Source organism: Aulonocara sp. 'chitande type north' Nkhata Bay, linkage group LG5 (genome assembly GCF_057382095.1).
Source record: "Aulonocara sp. 'chitande type north' Nkhata Bay isolate Kocher_YH1m ecotype deep benthic linkage group LG5, A_spYH_male_GT1.1, whole genome shotgun sequence".
Lineage (NCBI taxonomy): Eukaryota > Metazoa > Chordata > Actinopteri > Cichliformes > Cichlidae > Aulonocara > Aulonocara sp. 'chitande type north' Nkhata Bay.
In genome coordinates, this window is record NC_141348.1 from 34,721,037 (window position 1) to 34,745,916 (window position 24,880).

A 24,880-nucleotide genomic window follows, 5' to 3' on the forward strand; every position below is an offset into this window, starting at 1 on the left:
AAAGCTTCCCACCCTCACAGCTGAAACTACAGTCAATTATCAATCATGATTGTAAATTTAAGTAGGACAGGCCAAAATATTTTGATCTTACTCTTGGTGGATTTTACAGTGTAATTGTAAGTTTAACTATCTGTCACAGCCATCCAATGGGATCTTTTCCCTCCAGATGGTTGGTGATGTAATGCTGTCTTTCTTTGACAACACACAGGCAGCATCTGTCACAGACGTCCCTTTGTAGCTCATTGAACACAGCACAGAGAGTCAGTGTGGGATACTGAAATCAACTTGCTACTCCCACTGACTTTACAGCATGTGTCAAAAGGACAGCAGAATGGTTCAGCAGTAATTTTAATAAAATCAATAGGCACAACACTTATAATGGTTTATTAAAAGATTAGGTTGTAATAAATTGAATATTTGATTAAATTTTCCATTAAAATTACACCAATTTATATATATATATATATGTGTGTGTGTGTGTGTGTGTGTGTGTGTGTGTGTGTGTGTGTGTGTTCGATACAGTGCTTTCGGGGTTCGGTACCCATATGTATCGAACAATACAAAATAAATTTTTAATTTATTTTATCAACTTTCCTTCTGACTATGCTGTCTGTGTTGAGCGCTCAGTGGATCTGCGCTCGACAGTGCAGCCTAAGCGGAGTAGTCGAACGCAGATTCACTGAGCGCAGGGCAAGCTAGCGAGACAGAAGCTAAGCTCTCCTTGCAACATGGCAAATTGAACCTCCCCCACCCTCATTCAGATCTGGCGTTTGGAACTATTTTGGTTTTCATGTGACGTATTACCCTGAAGGTAAGCGAGTCATGGACTAAAGTAAAACAGTATGTTGGATGTGCCACGCAATGCTCAATTACATTGGTGAGAGTTAGTGTGTTAGCACAGTTAGCTCGTTAACGTGTTGGCCGTCCAGCCCCATGCACAGGCCATCCGCATAGCTCATTAACGGAGATTTGCTGTGTTGTGGCGTTAACGTCATTTCAATGAGATTTACGCTGACAGCACTAGTGGGAACACAACAAATATGACTGCACATTTACACCGACATCATCCTAGTGCAAAGACAAGTGGAAGCAGACAAAAACAACAAGCACGCATGCTACAAACTTTACCCGAGTCATTTAGACAGCCGTTAGCACATGATTCTCCTCATGGGGACCTGATATGTTTAATATGCTGCTGAGAATATAGCCCAGAAGAAGCGTATAGTATAGCTTTTATTTTGGAAAGAGCCATTTCTCTGTAATAAACTCTCTTTTCCAAAGATGAGTGATTCCTCAATCAGATACAGGGCTCGCAAAATCGCCTGCCCGACTTCCCGGGGCTAGCGATTTTTCCAGTCGGGCTACCAAAATCTATCTCTGCCCTGCCCGTCAGGCTATCGTAGGAAGGAAAAATATATGTCAATGCTTTTGCATTCTTTCGGAAATGTAGCTGGGTAATTATGTCTTTGGCATCGGTGAGCCACTGTCAATATGTGACATATTGAAATCTCGTTTGAATTTGCGCTTGTTTTTTGCTTTCACTTTGCAATCGCCCGAACTGTGTATAGAGAGCGACAGTACTGATTGGTGAGTGATGATAATTTGCGCACCAATTCCTCTGACATCGTCTTATCAATTGTTAGCTTACTATGCAAACATGACAAGTGAAATCTCCCGCAGCAAGCTTAAACATGTGAGAGGTTGATCGCGCAGAGAATCGCTGAGCGTTATGTGAGTGCGTGTGTAAAAGCAGCAGGATATATATTGTAGCAGGTCAGGGCTGTTCGGGGTTCTGTTTGTACAGTTATGTTTTGTTTATGTTGCCATAGTGACGGGTGTCTTGCTTCCCGTGAGCTAGCCAGGGAGCACAGCCGTTTATTGACATCTGCAGAAGAACACTGCCGCTAGCTAACTGCTCAGTGCAGCAACAGCACAGCAACAACAACAACAACAACACACAGGGCGCCCTCTGACCCCGGAAGGACACACCGTCGCAGTGAGAGGGCGTCACCCGTCACTATGGCAACATAAACAAAGGCAAATTCAAACGCGATTTCAATATGTCACATATTGGCAGTGGCTCACCGATGCCAAAGACATAATTACCCAGCTACATTTCCGAAAGAATGCAAAAGCATTGACATATATTTTTCCTTCCTACGATAGCCCGACGGGCAGGGCAGAGATAGATTTTGGTAGCCCGACTGGAAAAATCGCTAGCCCCGGGACGTCGGGCAGGCGATTTTGCGAGCCCTGTATCTGATTGAGGAATCACTCATCTTTGGAAAAGAGAGTTTATTACAGAGAAATGTCTCTTTCCAAAATAAAAGCTATACTATACGCTTCTTCTGGGCTATATTCTCATCAGCATATTAAACATATCAGGTCCCCATGAGGAGAATCATGTGCTAACGGCTGTCTAAATGACTCGGGTAAAGTTTGTAGCATGCATGCTTGTTATTTTTGTCTGTTTTCACTTGTCTTTGCACTAGGATGATGTCGGTGTAAATGTGTAGTCATATTCGTTGTGTTCCCACTAGTGCTGTCAGCGTAAATCTCGTTGAAATGACGTTAACGCCACAACACGGCAAATCTCCGTTAATGAGCTACGCGGATGGCCTGTGCATGGGGCTGGACGGCCAACACGTTAACGAGCTAACTGCGCTAACACACTAGCTCCCACCCATGTAATTGAGCATTGCGTGGCACATCCAACATACTGTTTTACTTTAGTCCATGACGCGCTTACCTTCAGGGTAATACGTCACATGAAAACCAAAATAGTTCCAAACGCCAGATCTGAATGAGGGTGGGGGAGGTTCAATTTGCCATGTTGCAAGGAGAGCTTAACTTCTGTCTCGCTAGCTTGCCCTGCGCTCAGTGAATCTGCGTTCGACTACTCCGCCTAGGCTGCACTGTGGAGCGCAGATCCACTGAGCGCTCAACACAGACAGCATAGTCAGAAGGAAAGTTGATAAAATAAATTAAAAATTCATTCTGTATTGTTCGATACATATGGGTACCGAACCGAAAGCACTGTATCGAACGGTTCAATATCGATACGAGTATCGTTGCACCCCTAATATACACACACACATATATATATATATATAAAATTCCCCCATAGGTGAAAATTCCCCAACGGGATGATAAGCGTGCGCTTAGTCAAAGTTATCGATCCCAGCATCAGGCCTCCCTGGGAGGTCACCACTTTCCCTGATTCACATAGAACTCTGAACCTATCTCTCCCTCTCCCTCCAGTCCTCCAGCTGTTTCCCTGAAACCTATTATCCCCTGGGCATACTGGAGCATGTTGCTGGCTCCACATGCCTTATTGTTTGACAGAGCCCGCTGATTGGTTTAGACTGTGGGAAACCTGAATCAGAGTAAGACTCACACATTCATATGGAGATGCTGTAGTATAAATAGGAGGGATGAAGCCAGCAGAGATCGGTGCTATCTACAGAGACTTCTAGAGCACAGAAATCCAAGCATGGCACCTAAAGTCACTGCAGCAATGACCAGTACCCCAGAGCATCTGACAATGACTCACAAGGTAAGTGGAACATAGAATTTACATAATATTCACAGCATGCCAGTAATCATGAAAGCTTGTGTTCTGTTAAGGCTAACTTCATCCTCCCAAATGATGTTATTAATGACTTTGTTCTTTTTTCTGCAGCTCAGAAAGCCTCTGGTGGAGAAGTTACGCAGAGAGCGAATCAACACCTGCATTGAGCAGCTCAAGTCTCTCCTGGGTCCAGAGTTCCTCAAACAGCAGCCAGACTCCAACCTGGAGAAGGCAGACATCCTGGAGATGACTGTTTGCTTCCTGACACAGCTACAGCTGCAGAACCAGCAGCAGAGAAACCTGCTGAACAGCTTCAGCAAGCTGCAGACAGCTTCTGATGAAAATCTGAGAGAGGATGACCTCTTTCCTCTGAGTTCCACAGTCCAGACAAGCACCACGAAAGACAACAGCGCCCTGTGGAGGCCGTGGTAGAGACTCACATAAAGTAGTCCCTAATACAATGGTTTAAAAGACCATATTGGTCAAAGATTACTGGACTGAATTCCTTGAAATTCTTTGTACTTTTTCTTCTGTAGTTACAGAAGTCTTTACTTTGTGTGCTTAATGTGTAATTTCCTGGTAAATGACACCAGTACTGTTTTTCATGTTAAGAAAGAAAACATCTTGCCATGTATGTTGCATGAATCAAATTGATTGCATCAGCAATGATTATTATTTCTTTATTATTATTATTATTATTTACATTTTTATGTAGATGTTATTATTACATTGTGATTAGAACCTTTGATCTGTTTTAAGGTCACTTTTTATTTTGTTTAGTAATTTGGCGTTTTGTCTTTCATAAAGACAGCTGTTCCTTTACTCGCTTTGAGTACAGTGTTTCTTGTAGTCATTTACAAGTTATTGCTGTGATGTATCATCACCTGCTGTTTGAAGATTTATACTTTATGCGCCTCACTTTGTCTCATTGAATAAACAAACACTGCCAGATGGAAACGATGTCTCCTGATATCTTTGGGTATTTTTTAAGGGCATTTGATCATTTTTGAGTAGAAGCTGAAGTTTCACTCTGCACGTTTAATCTAACTCTCTGCTTTCAAGACGCTTTATGGTCAACCTTTCAAAGAGAAGAAGCAGTTTCTGATAGGTTACAGCTTTTGGAACTTTTGAATTCATTTTCAGATCTCTTTTACTTATTTGTAGTTTATATTTTTTATTTAAACGAGATACAGTTAACATGACAATTCAAAAGTCTACATCAAGAAACACCATCATTCCTATGGAGTATTATCTATGCAAGGTTTTATGCTTGTACCAAAGAAAAGTTAAGATAAAAAGCTGGTTTACAGTGTTTTGTTTTTTCAAAAAAGCTAAACTTTTGTTGTCCATGTGTCCATGTGAACTGTAGACTCAGGGTCTTGGTCTTAACTGAGAGGTGGGGCCCTCAGTCCGACAGGTGTGGTCTTCTGCTGCTGTAGCTCATTTTTTTTTCAAGGTTTAACAAAGATGCTCTTCTGCATAACTTGGTAGTTATAATAATTGGTTTCCCCTCCTCTCAGCTCCTCTGAGGAACACAGATTAACACACAAGGGATCTGAGAGGTGCACAGAAGTGAGCTACACAATTTGCAGAAGGGGCAATTTGAGATAGGAGACTTAAAGGTACAGTAGTGGCAGAGGAGAATGTAGCATCTGATGGTATCCTGTAGGATGGCTTTGGAAGTGATGCTACATAAAACAGCGCTCACTTCAAGAAAAATAAGTGATGATAGAGGCAAAAATTAAACAGTGTAAGTTGAAGAACATTGTCCATAGTTTTTGTGGAATGAGTAAGTACAGGAAAGTATTCAAAGGTTAAGGCGATTAGGGACATAAATAGACATGGGAAGAACAAGTGAAGAGCGTGTGTTGACAAAATAGAAGGAGCACTTTGAGGAGCGGATGAATGAAGTAAATGAGAGAAAGAGAGAGGCAGAGAGATGGAGAATAGTTAGTGAAGAGGAAAGTTCAGAGAATTAATAAGGAGGAAATGAAGGCAGCTAAAAAAAGTATGGAGACTGAAAAGCCGGTTGGTCCAGATGACTGGATGCCTGGAGAATGGAGAAGAAGTGTACTGGTACAAATTTTCAAGGACAAAGTGAAAAAAAGGTTAAAACGAAGATTAAACCAAGGTTAAAAGCAAAGGAGAGCAGCAGAGATGATTCATGTGGATTCATTCATGTAGAGAAAGAGCACCGCAGATACAGTATAATGCTTGCTTTGTGAGTGCTGGGGTTGCACTGTCTTTGTGGATCTAGAGAAAGCATATGATAGGGAGCCAAGAGAGGAACTACAAATGAGAAAGTAGTTGTAGCATATATTTGAGGCTGGTGATGGACATTTATGAGGACAGGAAGACAGACATGTAGTATGCAGCAGGTGAGAGAAAAAGGTTCAAGATGGGGATGGGATTACATCAGGGATCAGCTCTGAACCCCTTCTTGTTTGCAGTGGTGATGGACAGGTTGACAGACGAGGTCAGGCAGGAGTCTCCCAAGTGGCCACATGAGAAACTGGGACTGTTTTGGAGGCTCCCACCAATATGTTTATAAAGAGATTAAATTAATATTGAGCAGAGCTGAGTTCATCTTATTGGGGTGGCCCTCCAGAGTCCTATTAGACAAAGTATAAAAGTTTAACTTTTATACTTTGTCTAACTTTACCTTCACACAACCAATATATAAATGCCATGAAATGTGGAGGGACCCATTCGGTAGTTCTGTCAACTGGGCTCCTTCTGTCTTTCAGGTACTGGGGTACTGCATGTCTACTTTTTGGTACTTTTTCTTTTTTTGATAAATAGCAAGCGTATTATTCTGTCAGTATTGAGCAAAATCACTTCCAGCACTTTGTTGAAATAACATGTAAATAGATAGATAGTTACCCTGAGAAGGTATACCTAGTAAAGTATCTGGCGAGAGTATCCACGTGGGCACACCAACTAGTTAAAAATCAGTAGCCACTTTCAGTCTTACAATACTACTATTGTAGTCTGTCAAAAGAACATTTTACTATAAAACCTTTGAGAAATGTCTGTTTTCTGTTTCTGTAATGACTGATGTAATGTCTTTTTATCTTTATGTTGTGCTTTTAAATACAGTGAGCACCCTAAAAAGATGCAAAACTGACATATAACCAGGCTCAAGTGGGTATACATTCTCTGCTTATCTCCTCTCCATCTGTCTGTGCTGTCTGTGTAGGGGCTCAGGTTTCTCATTTCCCTGCCTCTGAGCCCCCCACAGCTCCATGCACAAGGCCGAACGTGCCCCAGTCACACGCCCTCCTCTTTCTCTGCTGCTGGGAGCCACAGCGACACACGGCTTCCCACACTTCTGTATGCAGCCTGCTCAGCAGCACACACAATAGAAGTGTGTCTGCTCTAACAAAGCCTCGGGACCATTCTCAGGCAGGGAAAGCACAGAGGCCCACTTCACAACCATCTGGTTTTGCTATAACTGGCTGCTGAGAAAAAGAGACTGAGAAAATATTAAACATTAAAAATATTAATAATGCTTTTACCTCATTTTGAAAGTTATTTAATATTATTCATTTGAGTTGTCTTTTTTATCATTAGAAATAATTAAAGACAGAAACAGTGGTGCTATTTGAGAATAAAAAGCCACGTATTTAAAAAATGTTGTAGTGAGTATTTGCTGTTGCAGTTGAGATGTTAATAATATGTTAGTAATGAGTTTTATCATCCACACAGCACATTTTACAGTCTTTTTAGTGTCGATTAGATTTGTGTCGTTGAAGTGTCTGTCCTATGTCCCATCATGGTCCATGTGCATAGTCTAAGCTTCACAGAAGGAAACAAAATTTTCCCGTGTCCACTTCAGGAAGAGCATTTTCCCACTGATCTCTCTTATGTATGGCATACAGATAAAGCATCCCACCTGTTCTCTATGACAGCCATTAAATGTGCTCTATTGTCCTGAGCTCTGAGGCCCCTGATTGGCCAGAAAGCAGTGAAAGCGCAAGATGAGCAGCATAAATAAGGAGCAGGCACACAGAAGTAAACAGAGACGTCGTCTGAACCTTTGCAAGCAAGACCAGAACTTCCCACAAGAAAAAACAGACCTCGTCATGGCTCTCTACGCAGATCTCACTCTTCAAGACACCATGAAGGAGCAACTGTTTAGGTGAGCTGAAGTTCTGTTTCTCTATTCCTAGTACGAGCTGTTCACCAGAAATGTACTTTTCACCAAAAGGACAAATATGTTAACATTGTTGTGACTTTTCTTTCAGATGTAAACTTCACATGCTGGAGAAGAAATGCAGCACCGGAGTGGAGAAGCTGAAGGCTCTGATTGCAGAACATCTGCAGAATGGTCTCCCTCTCTCAGACTTACTGGAGAAAACAAAGTCATTGCTCACGTTAAGAAAAGCCCTGCTGACACACAACGGCTACTCCAAATATTCAAGGGACATTTTACGCCTGTTTCCCGATGCAGAGGATGACGTGGCTCCACTGTGCTTTTAAGAACAAAACACGAACTACAAAAAGTCATCGAAACTGGATTCAAACCACCGCATTTTTAATGGCAGTGATGCAAGCTGGATCTCTGTGTTAAAAATCTACTGACTGTTAAAAGATGCATTATTTGCATTACGACAAGGAGACTCTCAAGGGCACCTGCGGCACATTTCAACCATTTTACTGAGTATTTCTTTTTTTAAAAGGAAACATTTATTTTAGCTCATACGATATGATTTCAGTCGAGCTTTAACAGGAGCCTGTGAAAGATAACTGAATTCAGGGTCAAAAGTGGTTGTTGACTGTGCAGAAGATGTGTTTTGCTGCTATTTGTGGGATTTATGTTTCTTGTGGTTGTCAGATTTTTATGTGAAGGCCACAGAAGAAAAATCCAGCCTCGAAACTATGCAACAATTAGTTGTTGTTTGTGTAATTACTATTTTTTTTTCACCAGAATTTTAGCGGTATAATTTTTACATTTTATACCAACAGTAACACTGTGTGATTATATTTTTGCATATGTATTTTGCTGCCTTGTTTCAAGGTATATTTGATAAAATCCTTTAATACAAACCTTTCTTTTGAAAGGAGATTCATCTCTGTTTATGCTGTGTATGCATATTTTGTTTATTCATCAGTTTCGTTTTTATTCATCCAAAGTGGATTTTAATTTGTTTTTATGTTGTTGTTTTTTTGCATATTTCAAGAAAATAAATATGTGAAGATCAAATTCTTGTCATGTGACTTTATTTGAATTAATTTGGGAGAATCAAACTATTTAAATATATTGTGTTGATTCAAGAAACTTTATTATAATTTTATTAAATGTATTATATTTTCACACTCCCTTGAGTGGAAATTTTAAACACCATGTTTCATGAGAAAGGCTTGATCAGTGTGAAAAGATGCTAATCGTAGACTATGATAATGTCTGAATTTGATGACATAGAGCAAGGGTTCCAATGGCAGCCCTTGACAACCATTCGTGTGTGACTGACAGGCACATCCAGAAAGGAATGTAGTGCTATGCATTGCCTTTATCCACTTTATTTCATGCTATGATATAGCAGCTTGGAATGAGACAAAAAGAGATTTTCATTCATTTCTTCGATTTTAGCTCCTCTGTCCTGGTCATTATAGCAGACCTCACCTTCTTAGCACTGACAAATATTGTGGTTATCATGGGAAAAAAAACACAAGCCAGCACAACAACTTGTGTGCAGTTTTCTTGTGCAATTCTCAGTAACATGCTGACTCCCTAAATAGACACTCAGTCATCAGAGCACTGGGAGCATCTGATCTACAGTATCATATTTTAACAGGACTTTAACACTGCTGTTAAGCCATCATTCAAACACTAAATTTGCTTGTGAAAAAGTGCTGCTAATCCCATCAGCATATGCAGTAGCTATATGTCATGCTGTTTTATATAACACCACATTTTAGAATGATGAAATATGGTGTAAGCTATTAGCTCAAAAGAGAAGAGTTTTACCAGCATCTGTCTGTCTGTTCTACGGTCCGTCACATTTTTATGTGAACCTAACAAAAACAGTCATAGTCAAGTGAGAAATAAGCAGTTTTGCCAAAAGATGTTAAAACATTTTTCTCAGTAAACAGCAGGTAAAGTTACCCTGTTGTTTCAGATAACATTGCCTATTAAAAAACACGTTGCTAAACATGCAGAGCAGATTTTCAGTTTTATATAATTTCCATGATTAAATAATCAAAATAAGTCAAGCAAAATGTGTTGTTTTTTCTGATTGCTTTATTGCGCATCACTTGGCTTGAAGAGATACATTCATTTTGAGATGTTTTACAAATAACAGCGCCTTCATTGAAGGTATGTGTGCTGTCACTCACAGAGTCAATAAGCAACACGTTTGTCTTGAAGGTTATCTGCTAAAAATGCAGACAGTTAACACATTTAAAGACCAGAAAGGACATTTCAATCAGTAAAGTATGTGGATATCACATAAAATTTTACACATGTTCAACATGCATACATACATCACTGTCAGTGTAACCAACATTATATAGGAATTCAAACTGGGAATAATAACGTCTACTTTACAATGAATCGGAATGCGACTACTTTTGAAACACAAAATAACAGCCAACCCAGAAACACAGAATCTGACCTTTACAAAAGGCAATAATATAGATTAAAGGAAAATGCTGCACAGGCACCCTTCAAAATAAGACAATCCCAGAAACAAGTACAATTACAGGTACTTCTACGAAGATAGAGTTTTTACTTCCAAGCACACTTTTACACAAGTCCTTCCAAGGCTTCTACCAAGGTCTCCATAGAGCAGTGCTGACTGGACTTTTGTCTTTGATGATGCTCGTCTGGACTGTGGAGCTAGATAAGTTGGCCTCTCTCAGGTTCTTATTAGAAGAAGCATGCAGGTTGTTGACATGGTTCAGCAGTCTTCTCTGGGACTGAGTCTTCACCTCATCTTTGGACAGGAAATGGACCATTTCTTGGACACACCTGGAGTAGCCCTGATCGACTGTTGCAGAGTTCACAGCTTGACGCTGCTGCTGCAGTCGTCTCAGGAAGCAAACTGTCATCTCCAGGATGTCCGCCTTCTCCAGTTTGGAGTCTGGCTGCTGTTTCAGGAACTCTGGACCCAGCAGAGACTTGAGCTGCTCAATGCTGGTGTTAATTCGCTCTCTGCGTAACTTCTCCACCAGAGGCTTTCTGAGCTGCAGAAAGAAGAACAATAATATTACTAAACTTGTTCAGTGGCACAGTTTTTAGCACAAAAAAAATCAGTTGGCTGTATGTGATATTAAAATATCTATGAGTCTCCAGTTTACCTTGTGGGTCAGAGTTGGATGCTCCTGAGAACCGGTCATTGTCGCAGTGACAGGTGCCATGGCTGGATCTCTGTGCTGTAGCGAGAATCTGATCTCTGCTGGCTTCATCCCTCCTATTTATACTCCCACATCTCCATATGAATGTGTGGGTCTTGGTCTGACTGGAGTTTCTCACAGTCTGAGCCAATCAGAGAGCTCAGCAAGACAATAAAGGATGCAAGACACTGAATGGTGTTATTGCCTTAAGGATAATGGTTAGATCTCAGGGGAACAGCTGGCGGGCTGGGGGGAGGTTGATGGAGAGAGACTCACACAGCTCTGTGTGGATCTGGGAAAGTGGTGACCCTGTAGAGAAAGCTGATCTGCTGCCTGATGCTGAGATCAATGACTTTGACTGAGCACAGGCTCATCATAACAACAGAAAACACATCTGAAACGGTCATGAAAATATGTTAAGCTTAGACAACCACATATTTCTGCCTTATTTACAACAAAAGTGTCACAATTAGGTGTCATTTTAACTTGACTAGAATGCATCAAAGTAATACTCTTGAGATATTTTTGTTGATACTGTTATCGCACAAAATACTATCGCAGATACAACAGAAACTTTCCTCAACACATCTCCCTATCAACAGCTGGATTAATGAGATTTTTAATAAAGTTTGATTATTGATACAACCTAAACTCATCAGACCACAACCAGCACACGATCAATTCATGAGTGAACACCCTTTATCCTATCAAAATCATTATCATCATCATCATCAAAAAAAAAAAAAACTTAAGGAAAAAGAAATTAAGAAAAAAAGCCTGGAATGCAGAGAGACAATCTGAGTTCGAAGAAGGAGAAAAGGAGCCTTTGAATTTTCATTAATCCAAAAATGTCTGCATTCCTTATAGCAGTTTTACAAAAGCCTGGTAATGACGAGTCTTGATGGCTGGAATTTCCATTCACAGGCAATGAGACAAAACTCGTAAACTGACTCCATAATTAATGTGATGTGCAACCAGACACACTTCTTTTGTTCTTGAAAGCAGTAAATGGGGAGAGTGTGGGAAACCAGAGAAAACCCACTCACAGAGCCCCTGAGGGACAATAGAGGCAGGCCAGACAAAGATGTCTGTGAAGGGGGAGGAATTCTTTACCACTGAATTTAAACTTTTTACATAATTTACTCACTCAAGATGAGAAAATGTTAATTTAGAGTTCTTAATAATTATATTTTTTGTACAGATATTAAATATATTCTTTGAAAACTTTTGTTATGATTTGTGGTTTTGTTTAAATAAAATCTAAATTTTTTTTTGAATAAATTTTATTTTTAAATACAATTTAAATTAAAGAAAAGTGCCAAATTATCACACTGTTTTTAAATTACATTTTTATTTGTAGTTCTACATTGTTACCAATGACCAATTTTAAACTCCCGACAGCTACATCATTATAACAATGTGTATTACCTGGATACATTTTCATGACAAAAGAAAAAGTAAGTAGAATAGTAACAGCTATAATAATGTACAATTAAAAAAAAAAAAAAAAGACAAGGCATACTTTATCTAGTCCAAAAATAGCAGCCAATACATTAAATAGTTCAATAAAATACAATATGACAAATCAAAAAAGTTTAATAAAGTTAAAAAAGAGCCTAATTAACCTGAAAATAAAGTAGAATAAAATAAATGAAATATTTTAAAGTAAAAATATAAAATAAAAAAAGGAGAATGTCATATTTATTACATATTTTTCTTAATAAATACTTATAATGACCTTATATCATCTACCTGCTCAATCGTGTCTACACCCATCTGGACCAGCCGGCGAGCACTGTGAGGGTCATGTTTTTTGACTTTTCCAGTGCTTTCAACACCATCAGGCCGACCCTCCTGGGTGATAAGTTAGCAGCGATGCAGGTGGATGCTTCTCTGGTGTCCTGGATTGTTGATTACCTGACAGGAAGACCACAATATGTACGTCTCCCACAGTGTGTGTCTGACAAGGTGATCAGCAACACAGGGGCACCACAGGGGACTGTCCTCTCCCCCTTCCTCTTCACCCTCTACACCACAGACTTCAGCCACTGCACAGAGACCTGCCATCTTCAGAAGTTTTCTGATGACTCTGCGGTGGTTGGATGCATCAGCAGGGATGATGAGACAGAGTACCGGGCTGTGGTCGACTCCTTTGTCACGTGGTGTGAGCAGAATCATCTGCAGCTCAACGTGGCAAAGACCAAGGAACTGATCGTGGACTTCAGGAAGACCAGGAAACACTTGACCCCTGTTTCAATTCAGGGGGTCAGTGTTGACATTGTGGAGGACTATAAATACCTTGGAGTACACATTGACAATAAACTGGACTGGGCTAAAAACACCACAGCACTTTACAGGAAGGGCCAGAGTCGTCTCTATTTTTTGAGGCGACTGAGGTCCTTCAACATCTGCCAGAAAATGCTGAGGATTTTCTATGAGTCTGTTATGGCCAGTGCGATCCTCTATGCTGTTGCATGCTGGGGGAGCAGGCTGAGGGTCGCAGATGCCAACAGACTTAATAAACTAATCCGTAAGGCCAGCAATGTTGTGGGGATGGAGCTGGACTCCCTCAAGGTGGTGTCGGAGAGGCGGATGCTGTCCAAGATAAAGACAATGTTGGATAACACCTCCCACCCACTCCATGACATGCTGGTCAGTCACAGGAGCTCGTTCAGTGAGAGACTGAGATTACCGAAAAGCACCACTGAACGACACAGGAAATCTTTCCTGCCTGTGGCCATCTCCCTGTACAACGCATCCACTTAACACACTGTTTGCTGCTACAACTACACATGTTTCTTTTCCAACTATTTATCTATGAGTGACTTATGTATGTATGTATGTATATATATGTATATATTGTACTATTCTTAGTTAGTGTATTGTCTGTCTTGTCTTAATGTTGGTTTAAAATGGAGCACTGTAACAAAAAATAATTTCCCCCAGGGATCAATAAAGTATTCTGATTCTGATTCTGATATGTCTGTGCAGGTATAGAAAGTAAATGCTCATACATAAAATTTAAATATAAAATACACATCCAAATATACTTTGTTGACTAACAGTTAGGTCACATCCCTAACCAAAATATTTGTGTTTATACTCACTCTCCTAGCTTAATTACTGACAGTGTCTACACAACAAACTCTGCCCTCATGGGAGAGCCGGGAGCTGCTGGTGTGTAGATGAATTAGCATTTAACAAGGCACATGCCCATTGTTGAGTGAGAGCTCAGTCAATGAACAGAGTGTGGGAAAACTGTGAGAGAGCGAGTCACAGTTCAGTGTGATTAGCATCTTCAACCTCACCAGCACCTGACTATTCTCCAAAGGGGAATTGGCACACTTCAGAGGAAGATTTTCTTCACTGTTTATTCTCTTTTTCCTTGTATTTCTTTCTCTGCTGGTCTCTCTTTGGTGCCAATTCTGTAACTTTTGCCAGCTTCATTTCCACTCTGTGTCGTGGGTCATTATTTCAATCTAAACCTCTTTACTTTTTCCACTGATGGATACTAAAATACCATGGCAATGTGGTCCTTTTTAAACAGGTTATAAAGGCTTTTTCCGCAAAGTACATTTTGACAAAGACTTTTTTTTAAATCAATGCCACAATATATAATTTGACTAACGATGGTGGGTAATAAATACAGAAAGGGACTCTAATAGCTAATATCTCAGGTGATATCTTATTTCCTGACTGAGAAAGTTAAACTAAACTTACATTATGTAAGTTTGGTTTAACTAATGCACTCTATTAAAACAAAAAAGGTAATAATCAAACTTCAGCATATGGCCTTGTGCTATGTCTCAGATTATTGCTTAATCTTAAAACACAAATCTGCCTTTCAATCCTGCTATTTTATTTTAACATCATGGGATTTTTAATGTGAAAGGTGCATATGGCGTGTTCTCACATGTGTGATGGGATGATCAGCGTGTGCTCAGTCAAAGTTATTGATCAAAGCATCAGGGGGAAGATCTCCTCTCTACAGGGTCACAACTTTCCCAGATTCATACAAGCCCCACCCATTACCCCCACCCCCAGTCCTCCACCTGTTCCCCTGAGACCTAGCTATTGTTCCTCCAGCAATAAAACAACATTCAGCATGTTGCTTCATCCACATTGTCTTGCTGAGCTCCCTGATTGGTCAAAATGGTGAGAAACTTCAGCCAGGCCAGAACCCACATATTCATATGGAGATGTGAGATTATAAATAGTGAGATGAAGATGATAGAGAGATGAGATTTCTACAGCACAGATATCCAGGCATGGCACCTACAATCACTGCAGCAATGAGTAATTCTCAGAAGCATTCAACTCTGAATCACAAGGTAAATTGCCCACCAATACCTAAACATATCTTTACAAATTGTCTCATATAATGCTTAAGTTACACTCTGGATAAAGTTTATTTACTATTTTCTTTCCTCTTTTTGCAGATTAGAAAGCCTCTGGTGTAGAAGTTACGCAGAGAGCGAATTAACAGCAGCATTGAGCAGCTCAAGTCTTTCCTGGGTCCAGAGTTCCTCAAACAGCAGACCGTTTGCTTCCTGAGACGACTGCAGCAGCAGCATCAAGCTGTGGCTTCAGCAGCTGTTGATAAGGGCTACTCCAGATGTGTCCAAGAGGTGGCACATGTTCTGTCCAAAGAGGAGGCGAACACTCTGTCTCAGAGAAGACTGCTGAACCACATCAACAAACTGCAAAACTCCTCTGACAACCTGAGAGAGGCTCATATCTCTCGTCTGAGCTACACAGTCCAGACTACCATGACCAAAGATAAGACTCGAGTCAACAGCTCCCTCTGGAGGCCGTGGTAGACACCAACTGACAGAAGATGTTAACAATGTGACCATGTTGGTTAAATATAAATAAGATTTTCAATGTTAAATGAGAAATCTGTGACAGATTTTGAGCACAAAGTTCTGTTGCACTGATAGTTTCTTTCTTTTTTAGAAACACAATATTGTTTTCTATGATAACATACTTTCTCTCATTGATGCATGATATGATAACTACCATAAAAACTGACCAAGCTTGGTTAGGAATGATCATACTTAACTTATATTCCTGTTGACAGGAGTTGTGAATTTTCTACCTACTTTTTTGTTTTAATATCACCCTTTCTGATGCACTTTTATGCATTGCTTTCTTATCTGGAAGATTTGTTGACCCATATTGGGTACTGGAATTATGTGTTCTATTATTAACATATTTTGCAGTGCAAAAAAGCATAAATGTGTGCATAACTCAAAATGTATTTTCTCTGATTGAGATTTGGGTCACTTTCTTTAGTTTATATTAAATTATCCTGCTGTGCCTTTTTTTAAACATACTGGAGCTGTTCATTCTACTCTGATTAAGGGCATTGACTAGAAATACAAGTTTTTGCTGCCATGCATCATCACCACTCATGCCTCAGTGAAAGTACGTAAACATGATGTGACCTCTTTATTCTTCACGATCAAAAATAAATAAATAAATAACTGAATATTGAGTTGTGTCACCTCATCCCTTCTACTGACAAAAGATCAGTGTTGGTCAAGCTTTTAGTGGAGCAGAGTTGTCATTGTTTACTGGAGCATTACATTGTTGAGATACATGAACCACATCTTTCAGTAAGGACACTTTCTGTTATGGCTGCCAAATATCTTGTAGCTGCTGCTGAAACACAGAAATCGATTCATTTCTTAAAACATATGATGACTTGTAAAATAAAACTGACAATTTGATCATTCCCATCTGTTGTTGTGCCTTTATTAGTCTTAAGGTTGGCAAGCTCCTCTTATTTCACAGTCTAGGATCACACTTCAAACATGTGGCCCTTGAGCCAGAACAGGCCATTTAAATGGTTGAATAAAGCCCTGAGAATGGCTTTTCAAAGCTGATAAATGCAGAGCAGAAGGTTTTCATGTTTAGACTACATGCTGCATTTGTAACAGGACTCTATTACTGAAAAACTGCAACATGACAGTTCTGACTAAACTCCCAATTCTGTCCAAGCTAGAAGTCAAGCTAATCATCAGTTTGACAGATTTCTGACTTCTTAAGGAGTTAACTCAACATGTTTTTTTTCATTTACTAAAGTAGTGTTGATTTCTAATGACAGTGGACTGGATGTGAAAAAAAGAAAGATCATTAGTTCTTGTACTTTGTAACATATACATTAGTACAAGTTATGCATCATATACGAGTGGGAGTGCATGTATTTGAGCCTGTATGTCTACTTTCGATCGTGCGCAGACAGGGACAATTACATTCAAACTTTTAGAAGGCTCAGCTTCCAATCGTCTCATAAATGCAGCGCTCCATAATTAATATTTATGGAATATGCTGTTTACAAATCTAATCAACGTAAATAATCAGAGATTCCAATCTAATCCACCCATTTTAGGGTGGAGCCTTTAGGTATCAAACCCGAGGCAAAGACTCAGTAATTAGAAGTGAAAGAAATGTGGCAAAGCAGATAAGATGACAAACAAGCACAACATTATTTCAGTCTCTTAACCACGGCAGTCCACCGAATCATCAAGCACTTATCCAGTACAGACACTGGAACATCACCTTGTCACTCCATAGACCTGTAAACAAACCAAACTGGTAATACAGTTGTTTTATATTAAAGTTTTTGAATTCATACAGTGCAAACCCTCTATTTAATATGCAGTCACAGCACAGAGCATCATGTACTCCAATTTCATGAGTGGAGAATAGATTTGTAGTCCCTTACATGGCAGCCGTCCTGTTCAAGACAAGTTTAGAGTGGTATGAATCCTGTAAAATGCGACCATTCATATCAATATGGGATCAATATGATGTGAGTCAACAACAGTACAAAACACTGCTTAGTTATGAGAAATCATCAATGTATGTGAGAAAACAGAAGCTACAGCTTCATCATTTCTGGTGAATTTGACTACATGTCTACTCTTTATTGTTTCTTTTTGCTCGCTCTCTCTCTCTTTGCTGTCTCCATCCAGCCCTCTTTATCTTCGTCTCTCAGTCTTGGTGCCGGCACAAAGTTAAATATTACTGGTAACAAAAAGCACTAACAGATTCATATCTATTTACAGCAACATTCAAACTGAATGCATGTTGCAGACGGTTATTAACAGTCAACATCCTTTTGACTTGCTGTCACCTGGATCTGGAGCTGTACACTAAACAAACACTGAAGCCCAATTCAATAAGAACAGGAACAGACAATTTTTAAGAACTAAAATAAAAAAAATCATCTCCTTGGCTCGCAACTTGTGACATACCAGCAGACTACTGGCTCAGACAGTTAAAATTAACTAATAATCTCTAGTGATTTAAGATAGATTAGATAAAGTTTTTAACGCTATTTATAGGACAAATAAAAAAGCAGACATTTTATAAGTCACAGCAATGTCCCCTCAGTTTGAACTTTTGCTATATGTCAGTTAAAGTGTGTTTTAAATCTGCGTCACTGATTTGTGTCATGAAATTACATCTTCATCTTCTTGCTGCAGCCAAAGTCTTATTCAGTCTATTAAAATCAAACCAGCAACGCCTCTGTGTGAGCACACTGTAACATCATGATATCATCAACACTAGACATTAAACCTGTTTTCATTCTATCCTGTACTGGCGTCAGTTGACAAGTTGGGAAAATAAAACATTTGAAGATAATTTTAGAAAATAATACTAAAATGCGCTGTTATTACTACTATTACTACTATTAGTTATTTTTAGGGGTGCTCTGATGAAATTTTGAGGTGCCAAAGGGTTTCAGTCTCACTTGCCTATGTGCCTGGATTACAAAAAAATCCAAAATAAATTCAAACTTGTGCGCTCAGTTCTTAGTTTAAGGAGGTTGTAATACCTTTGTAATTTTCCCTGCTTTCTTAATAGCCATTGTCTACTCGTCTTTGCCCGCTTTGTTCCTTCTAAACTGAAAAATACTGGAGTCCTAGTCTTTATACTCTCCCACCACTCACCTACCGAATCGTATAGCGGTTGTAAAGAGGCCCATTGTTGCAATTTGAGTTTATATCTTCCTACCACCTTCCCTTCCATTAATAAATTCAGGTTTAATTTCCATGGCCCCGGACACGGTTGAAAGGGAGTTTGAATGCTAAATCTACACGTTACCTTATGGTGATCGGAAAAGGGTACTGGTTCCACCTTACATGACAGAGGCGTTACGCCTTTGCTGGCAAACAAAAAATCCGTGAAGCGGTCTTCTTATTGGACCAGGTGTGTCCTGGGTCTGTAGGGTTAAGAGATCTAAACACATCTTTCAGATTACCATCATTGATCAAATTTTCTAATGCACAAGTACTTGAGTCTTTCTTAACTGTTGAACTCGCCCCCTGGCTTGCACTCGTTTCCGGTGTACAGTTAAAATCCCCGCCCATTACTATCTGTCGTCTATTACAAAGAAAGGGTTGTAATGTTTGAAATAATGCAGTCCGTTCTTTCATATCTGTATGTCCATAAACATTAATAATCCTAAATTTACTCCCGTTTTTCTCTACGTCAATAAGTAAAGCTCTCCCATCCACCACAACTTCCACATCTTCTATGTTGATGGTTTTATTATTAAACAAAAACCCCACACCAGACATTCGATTTTGGTTATCCCCTGACCAAAAGGATTGTCCATATGTCCATCGTTTTGCGAACTTCGCGTAATTGTCCATAAAGGGTAGGGCACATTCTTGGAGAAGACAAATGTCCCCACCCGTTTCATGTAATACACTAAAAACAGATTGGCATTTCACTGCATCATTCAACCCTCTTGTATTAATCGTAGATCCGTGAAATGTATTTATGTTGGTTCTAAAGGGGGGTGGTCATTGTACTCTGAAAAACTTTATTATTGAGAGTTCTACTATAGCTTTACCTTCTTTTTCTTCTTCCGTGGAAACCACACCGAAGTCGGTGCTCTCTCATCGTTGCTTTCCTCCTGTTTTCCTGAGCAGCTCCCTGGGTAGGTGTCGGGACTTGTTCTTCAAGCGGGGGTATTGGCGAGGGGTCTGTATAGCCCTGAATTTCCAAATCAAGGTTTCCAGTAGAAGACTCTGTTGAGGTATTTATCTGTCGTTTATGTGAGGTCGGCGCTGCACAAAGGCCTACTTGTAGCGACAATTCAGAGGGGGTAGTTGTGTTATCTTCGATGTCACAAGGAGGTAACGAAAAAGCTCCCTTTTCTAGGGTGATAATGTGTTTGGACTGAACCGTTGAAAGATCAGGGAACATGAGATCAAGCAGGTCTCTGCACTCTTTGGATGTTGACGGCCGCGTAAGAATTTGGGTGCCTTAGAGAGATGCCATTCCCTCCTGAATCTTGGTTTCCATTTCTAATTGAGATACATGCACGTCAGGATTAGTCGTAGGCACTCTTTGCGTCTTTAATAGTTGTTCATTCCCGTCCGTTAACCCTGTGGTCTTCCCTGTCACCACTGTCGTTGAATCCTCGTGTGTAGTTACTTGAGAGGGCTGGTCATCTACTCATTCCCCACCCCAGCTGTAGGTCGTTTGGCCCTCAACCACTTCCTGCTGGAGCTCGTTGGCTTGGTCGTTACTTACATCTTCATCAACTTGCGGACCTCCTCCAGTTAGCATTGGTATCTCCTCTAATTGCTGCAGCTGTGGTCTTTTCACCCTGTTTGCATAGGATTGGGGACATGCCCTAAAGGTATGTCCTTCTCCCCTGCAAAGGTTACATTTCCTTGGGAAGGGGCATTCCCTTGCAATGTGCTCGTCACTGTTACAGTTTTTACAAACCACACTGTCGCACTCTGCGGCTAGATGGTCGTTGCTGCCACATTTACGACATGTCTTGGGTTGCCTGGGGTAGAAAACATATCCTCTGATTGCCCCTAATTGGGGGAGGTGAGTTCTCATCTCTATGCAGGTGAACATAGAAACGATATGCTCCGGTTCGGATACCATCTTCGTCTTTTAAGTCCAAACCTCTCGTCACCGCACATTTAAAGGACAACCAGGTCTTAATATCTTCCACTCTCACATATTCCGAATGCATGATCACTGTCACAGCTTTGGGTTCTCTGCCTGATAACGGTGTCATCTTAATATTCTCCAGCTGAGGTCTTGATTGTTTAAGTCTATTAAACTTGTCAATACATGATTCAAAGAACGTATTGGTGGCAAACATCACCTCATAACTTTTCTTTCAAGGCAAGCCGAAAATGTAGTTGATCTCCGTTGGAGAAAATCCCAATTCCTTCTGGATGAAAATCCTGCTGAACTGCATCTATTATTTAGATGCTGCATTTATTATTACTCCATAATAAAGACTTTAACTGATCAAGCACACACATCCATACATATGCAATAATACTAAGTGCAATAATCCTTTCTGTCATCGTTGTATTTTTACTCAGTTGTATATAGTATTTGTATTCTATTTTTATCTTATTGTATATTTATTTTATTTTATTCTACTGTATATAGTATTTTATTTTATTCTATTCTGTACAGTTGTGTACTGTATTTATTCTTATTGTATTCTAATTTTTGCCTCATAACTTTTGCACTGTCCACTTCCTGCTGTGACAAAACAAATTTCCCACGTGTGGGACTAATAAAGGTTATCTTATCTTATCTTATCTTATCTCAAAACGCACAGCATTCCTCCTGGAACCTGTCATATTAGCAGTCGATGTCGCCATGGTGGGTCTCGGTGAACCACCGTCGTGATCATGGTATCTCCCCTGCCAGATAAGTATACTGTAAGTAAGCTTTCAGAGAATTGATAAACAGCAGGACACTATATCTGTTTCTTCTATTTCCTTTGAACATGTGATCAGGGGAGAGCGCGAACGCAGTCCCCCACTACCAGAAATTATGCAGTCGAGATTCCCACATTTGGGGAATTCGCAGGGGTCAGCACAACCGGAGTGCAATGGCTGAGCCTCGCCCTGGGTGAACCACCTTCTTGATCATGGTATCTCCCCTGCCAGGTAAGTATGAGTTGTTCACCTCACACATGGGGGACTCTTTCACACACAAACCCTGCACACTCACGGTGCTCACAATCTCACAATCAACACAAACACAGCCTGCAGGAGGCTGGGACTACACACTATTTATATACACAGGAAGGAGCTTCCAACAGAGCCACATCAGGTTATTTAGTTTAAAATATACAGGGAGTCTTTCCCATCATGCATTGCTGCATCTGCACAACAAAAGCTAACTGAAAGATCACCTTTTTTCATCCATTTAACCTCCTTAAATCCACCAACAAACCAACAGGAAGTTCAAGTAACTCCAAGTTGAATCAAACTGCAGCTGAAAACTGTTTGATTCACGTCTGATGTTTAGAAAAAAGGAAAAAACGCATAAAGCGCACACGTTTTCTGCTAACAGCACAACCACTTCCTGTTCCTTTGCTCTCTGCTGCTGAACAGTTCACTCTCCTCCTGCTGCTGCCCCCTACTGTCCCGGAGTAGGAACACCCACTTTAATGATTTCAAACTACATTCTGCAGCTTCAGACTCCTCTCAATATTTGACTCTCATTGTTTGACTCAATAGGTCAAACAAAAGTATTTGAACCTGTCACTGCTTTTATTGGAGATTCATTCACATCTGTCTGCATTCAATTTCTAATTGCTCTTGGCTGACGCTCGCTCTTGCCATCTGATTACTCAATGCGATTCCATTTTTAAAAGTCTGCAGCCAGTCACATACTTTGGGCATTTCCTCTCTGGGTTGTAAGTTTGCCGTACCCTGAATGTTCACCTTGACCAGTGATAACAGTGAGAAAGACAAGATCGACTGACCTATCAGAAAACACAGATTAAGGACGAGTCCACCGCATGAGCTCCCTGCAGCTCACAGGGACCAAGAACAAATGCTGCAGCTGGAGTTGAGTTTAGGCCCTTCTGCACATAACAAAGCCTGGACTGCCATGACTGCAGAAGTATGCTTCTCCTTCTTAGAGAGGACATCCCAGCCAGTGGAAGAGAAGTATGTGGTACACCTGAACTAACAAATATAAATGTCATGCTTGGTGAAATACACGACAGCTGCAGAGAAAAACAAATGGCACCAAATGGTCAAGATGAGATGCTGCTATCAGCCAGATATCTGGAACTACATCGGACATTCTGCAGAGCAGCATTCCTGTCCACTTTTGCAGTGACAGGAAACAAGACGATGAGGGGGTGATAGCTGGATCAATATTTCCTACTATTCTCCCTCGTCTCACAGGCGACCCTCAGTAACTGTCCAGATCCAAAATCAAATACAAAACCTATTACAGAAGAGCCGAAGCCTTTTCTTACTTTAAATGTTACTTCAATGCATGCATTTTGCAAGAATTACACTTCTTACAGCGAAATAGGGCTGCAGCGATTCATCAAGTATTTTGAAAAATTGGATTATAAACAATCCTCAACACAGTCTTTGCTTCGCTGCTTCATTTAATGCCCAGCTCTGTAGCCTGCCGATGTGTTCAAGGATGTAAACGCGTGCATTTCACATGCATTTGCAACTAAAAGCAGACCTGCGATACAAAGGGATTTAGGAGCAGCGTGTGAATAAAAAGTCTGACAATATTAAGCAAACACAGGGCCCAGTTTTGAAAAGAAGCACTGACATCACCACAGCAACAGTGACGTTACGTTGGACACTAAATTATTATTAATATTAATTAATGTCTACACCATCATAACATCTTGTTTGCAGCAGCATAAAAACTTTGCATCAAAGGCAAACTTCAGACTGCTGATATACTCGCATCGCTGCATTGCAGGCACCACATTCTCCTTTAAAGGCTTACAGACAGAAATTCACTGCACACTTAAACAAGCAGACGCATGAACAAAAATCACAAAGCCTTCCACGAAGACAGTAAAGATTCATTTTTTATATCTTATTTTAGATTGCATATTTATCTTACTTTATTTGGCTTTGACTTTACTTGAGCGCATTTATATATTTTGGCAGCTAAGAAAATATTTTCTTTAAAAAATTACAATTTCAGATGTCACGTAAATACAAAAGGTTTGGGGGTCTTTTTAGAAAAATGAAACAGATGATGGGTAAAAAAAAAACATCAACAGATCAATCTATTACCAAAATAACCCAATAGATGCAGCTGATATAGTCATAGTCAGATTACCAAGGAATGAGCCAACTTTAAGAGAAAAGCGCTTTGGATAATAAACATATACATAAAGACCAAACCCACAGCCCACAGAGAGCTGCTGGGTGACACAGCCACTTATTTCATGAACAACAGAACAGTTTTCATAGCAAGAGATTGTTATACGTCACTGGACACAGGCAGACACGTACTAGGGTTTAACATTTTCTCTCTCAGGCACATTCAGTGAAACACATAAAGACGACCCAGGTTCTACTTGAGAAAATAATAGATGGTTAAGAAGCAGACTGGACTACTGTAAATAAGACATTTAGTCTCACTGGAACTAGCTGTATAAATGAAGGTTAAATAAATTAAAAATATTTACTGCAAGCAAAATAAAAATATTATCCACCAGCACTGCACCTTTTTCTTCTCTAATCAGAATACTTTAATAATCCTTAAGGAAATTGTGTGGGTTACAGTTGCTCCAGGAGGATAACAGTAACAGACTGAACTAATTAAATAATATAATATATTACAAAGCCTACAAAATATGAGAAATAGCTCTAAATCACAAGCTGCTTTCTGTTTCTACTGAAATAAATGTGCCAATATATAGAAACGGATATTGGAAAATGATCAATAGAAGACTTAAAGACAATAAATGTAGATGTGGTTTTGTTTCCCACTGTAGATGGATAAATAAACAATTTTCCACGAACTGCAGACAATTTGTTTCCTTGCCAGCTTTAGTCAGGCATTGGAAAATCTCATTAAATACATTTTTTTAAAATCTACCAAGATACAATTTTTTTGTGTGCTGCTTTGTCTGCAGCAACTATGTGTTTGCATCATTGTTGTGTTGCAACTTAATATAATAATTTG

General features: G+C 39.9%; 3 protein-coding genes, 1 non-coding gene and 1 pseudogene across 5 annotated transcripts; 3 read left to right on the top strand and 2 right to left on the bottom strand.

Annotated features, from left to right (window-relative positions):
- Positions 1 to 2,623: 2,623 nt before the first annotated feature.
- On the top strand, positions 2,624 to 4,491 carry LOC147331117 (transcription factor HES-5-like). The gene is made up of 2 exons (XM_086294293.1): positions 2,624 to 3,556; positions 3,683 to 4,491. Exons 1-2 carry the CDS (start codon positions 3,494 to 3,496, stop codon positions 4,001 to 4,003), a joined length of 384 nt encoding a protein of 127 aa, XP_086150419.1. The 5' UTR covers positions 2,624 to 3,493; the 3' UTR covers positions 4,004 to 4,491.
- A 3,121-nt stretch (positions 4,492 to 7,612) lies between these two features.
- LOC147331118 (uncharacterized) lies at positions 7,613 to 8,697 on the top strand. The gene is made up of 2 exons (XM_086294294.1): positions 7,613 to 7,712; positions 7,819 to 8,697. The coding sequence occupies exons 1-2, from the start codon at positions 7,657 to 7,659 to the stop codon at positions 8,051 to 8,053; spliced, it is 291 nt and encodes a 96-aa protein (XP_086150420.1). The 5' UTR covers positions 7,613 to 7,656; the 3' UTR covers positions 8,054 to 8,697.
- A 1,120-nt stretch (positions 8,698 to 9,817) lies between these two features.
- LOC147331119 (transcription factor HES-5-like) lies at positions 9,818 to 10,984 on the bottom strand. Its single transcript, XM_086294295.1, has 2 exons — positions 10,874 to 10,984; positions 9,818 to 10,759 (listed from the first exon to the last, which is right to left on the bottom strand). The coding sequence occupies exons 1-2, from the start codon at positions 10,979 to 10,981 to the stop codon at positions 10,343 to 10,345; spliced, it is 525 nt and encodes a 174-aa protein (XP_086150421.1). The 5' UTR covers positions 10,982 to 10,984; the 3' UTR covers positions 9,818 to 10,342.
- Positions 10,985 to 15,162: 4,178 nt separating this feature from the next.
- Positions 15,163 to 16,026, top strand: LOC147331120 (transcription factor HES-5-like; annotated as a pseudogene). The gene is made up of 2 exons (XR_015129254.1): positions 15,163 to 15,240; positions 15,349 to 16,026. The product of XR_015129254.1 is annotated as a transcription factor HES-5-like (transcript).
- A 5,679-nt stretch (positions 16,027 to 21,705) lies between these two features.
- Positions 21,706 to 21,869, bottom strand: LOC147331121 (U1 spliceosomal RNA). The gene has a single exon (XR_015129265.1). It is a non-coding gene; the product is annotated as a U1 spliceosomal RNA (small nuclear RNA).
- Between the last annotated feature and the right edge of the window lie 3,011 nt (positions 21,870 to 24,880).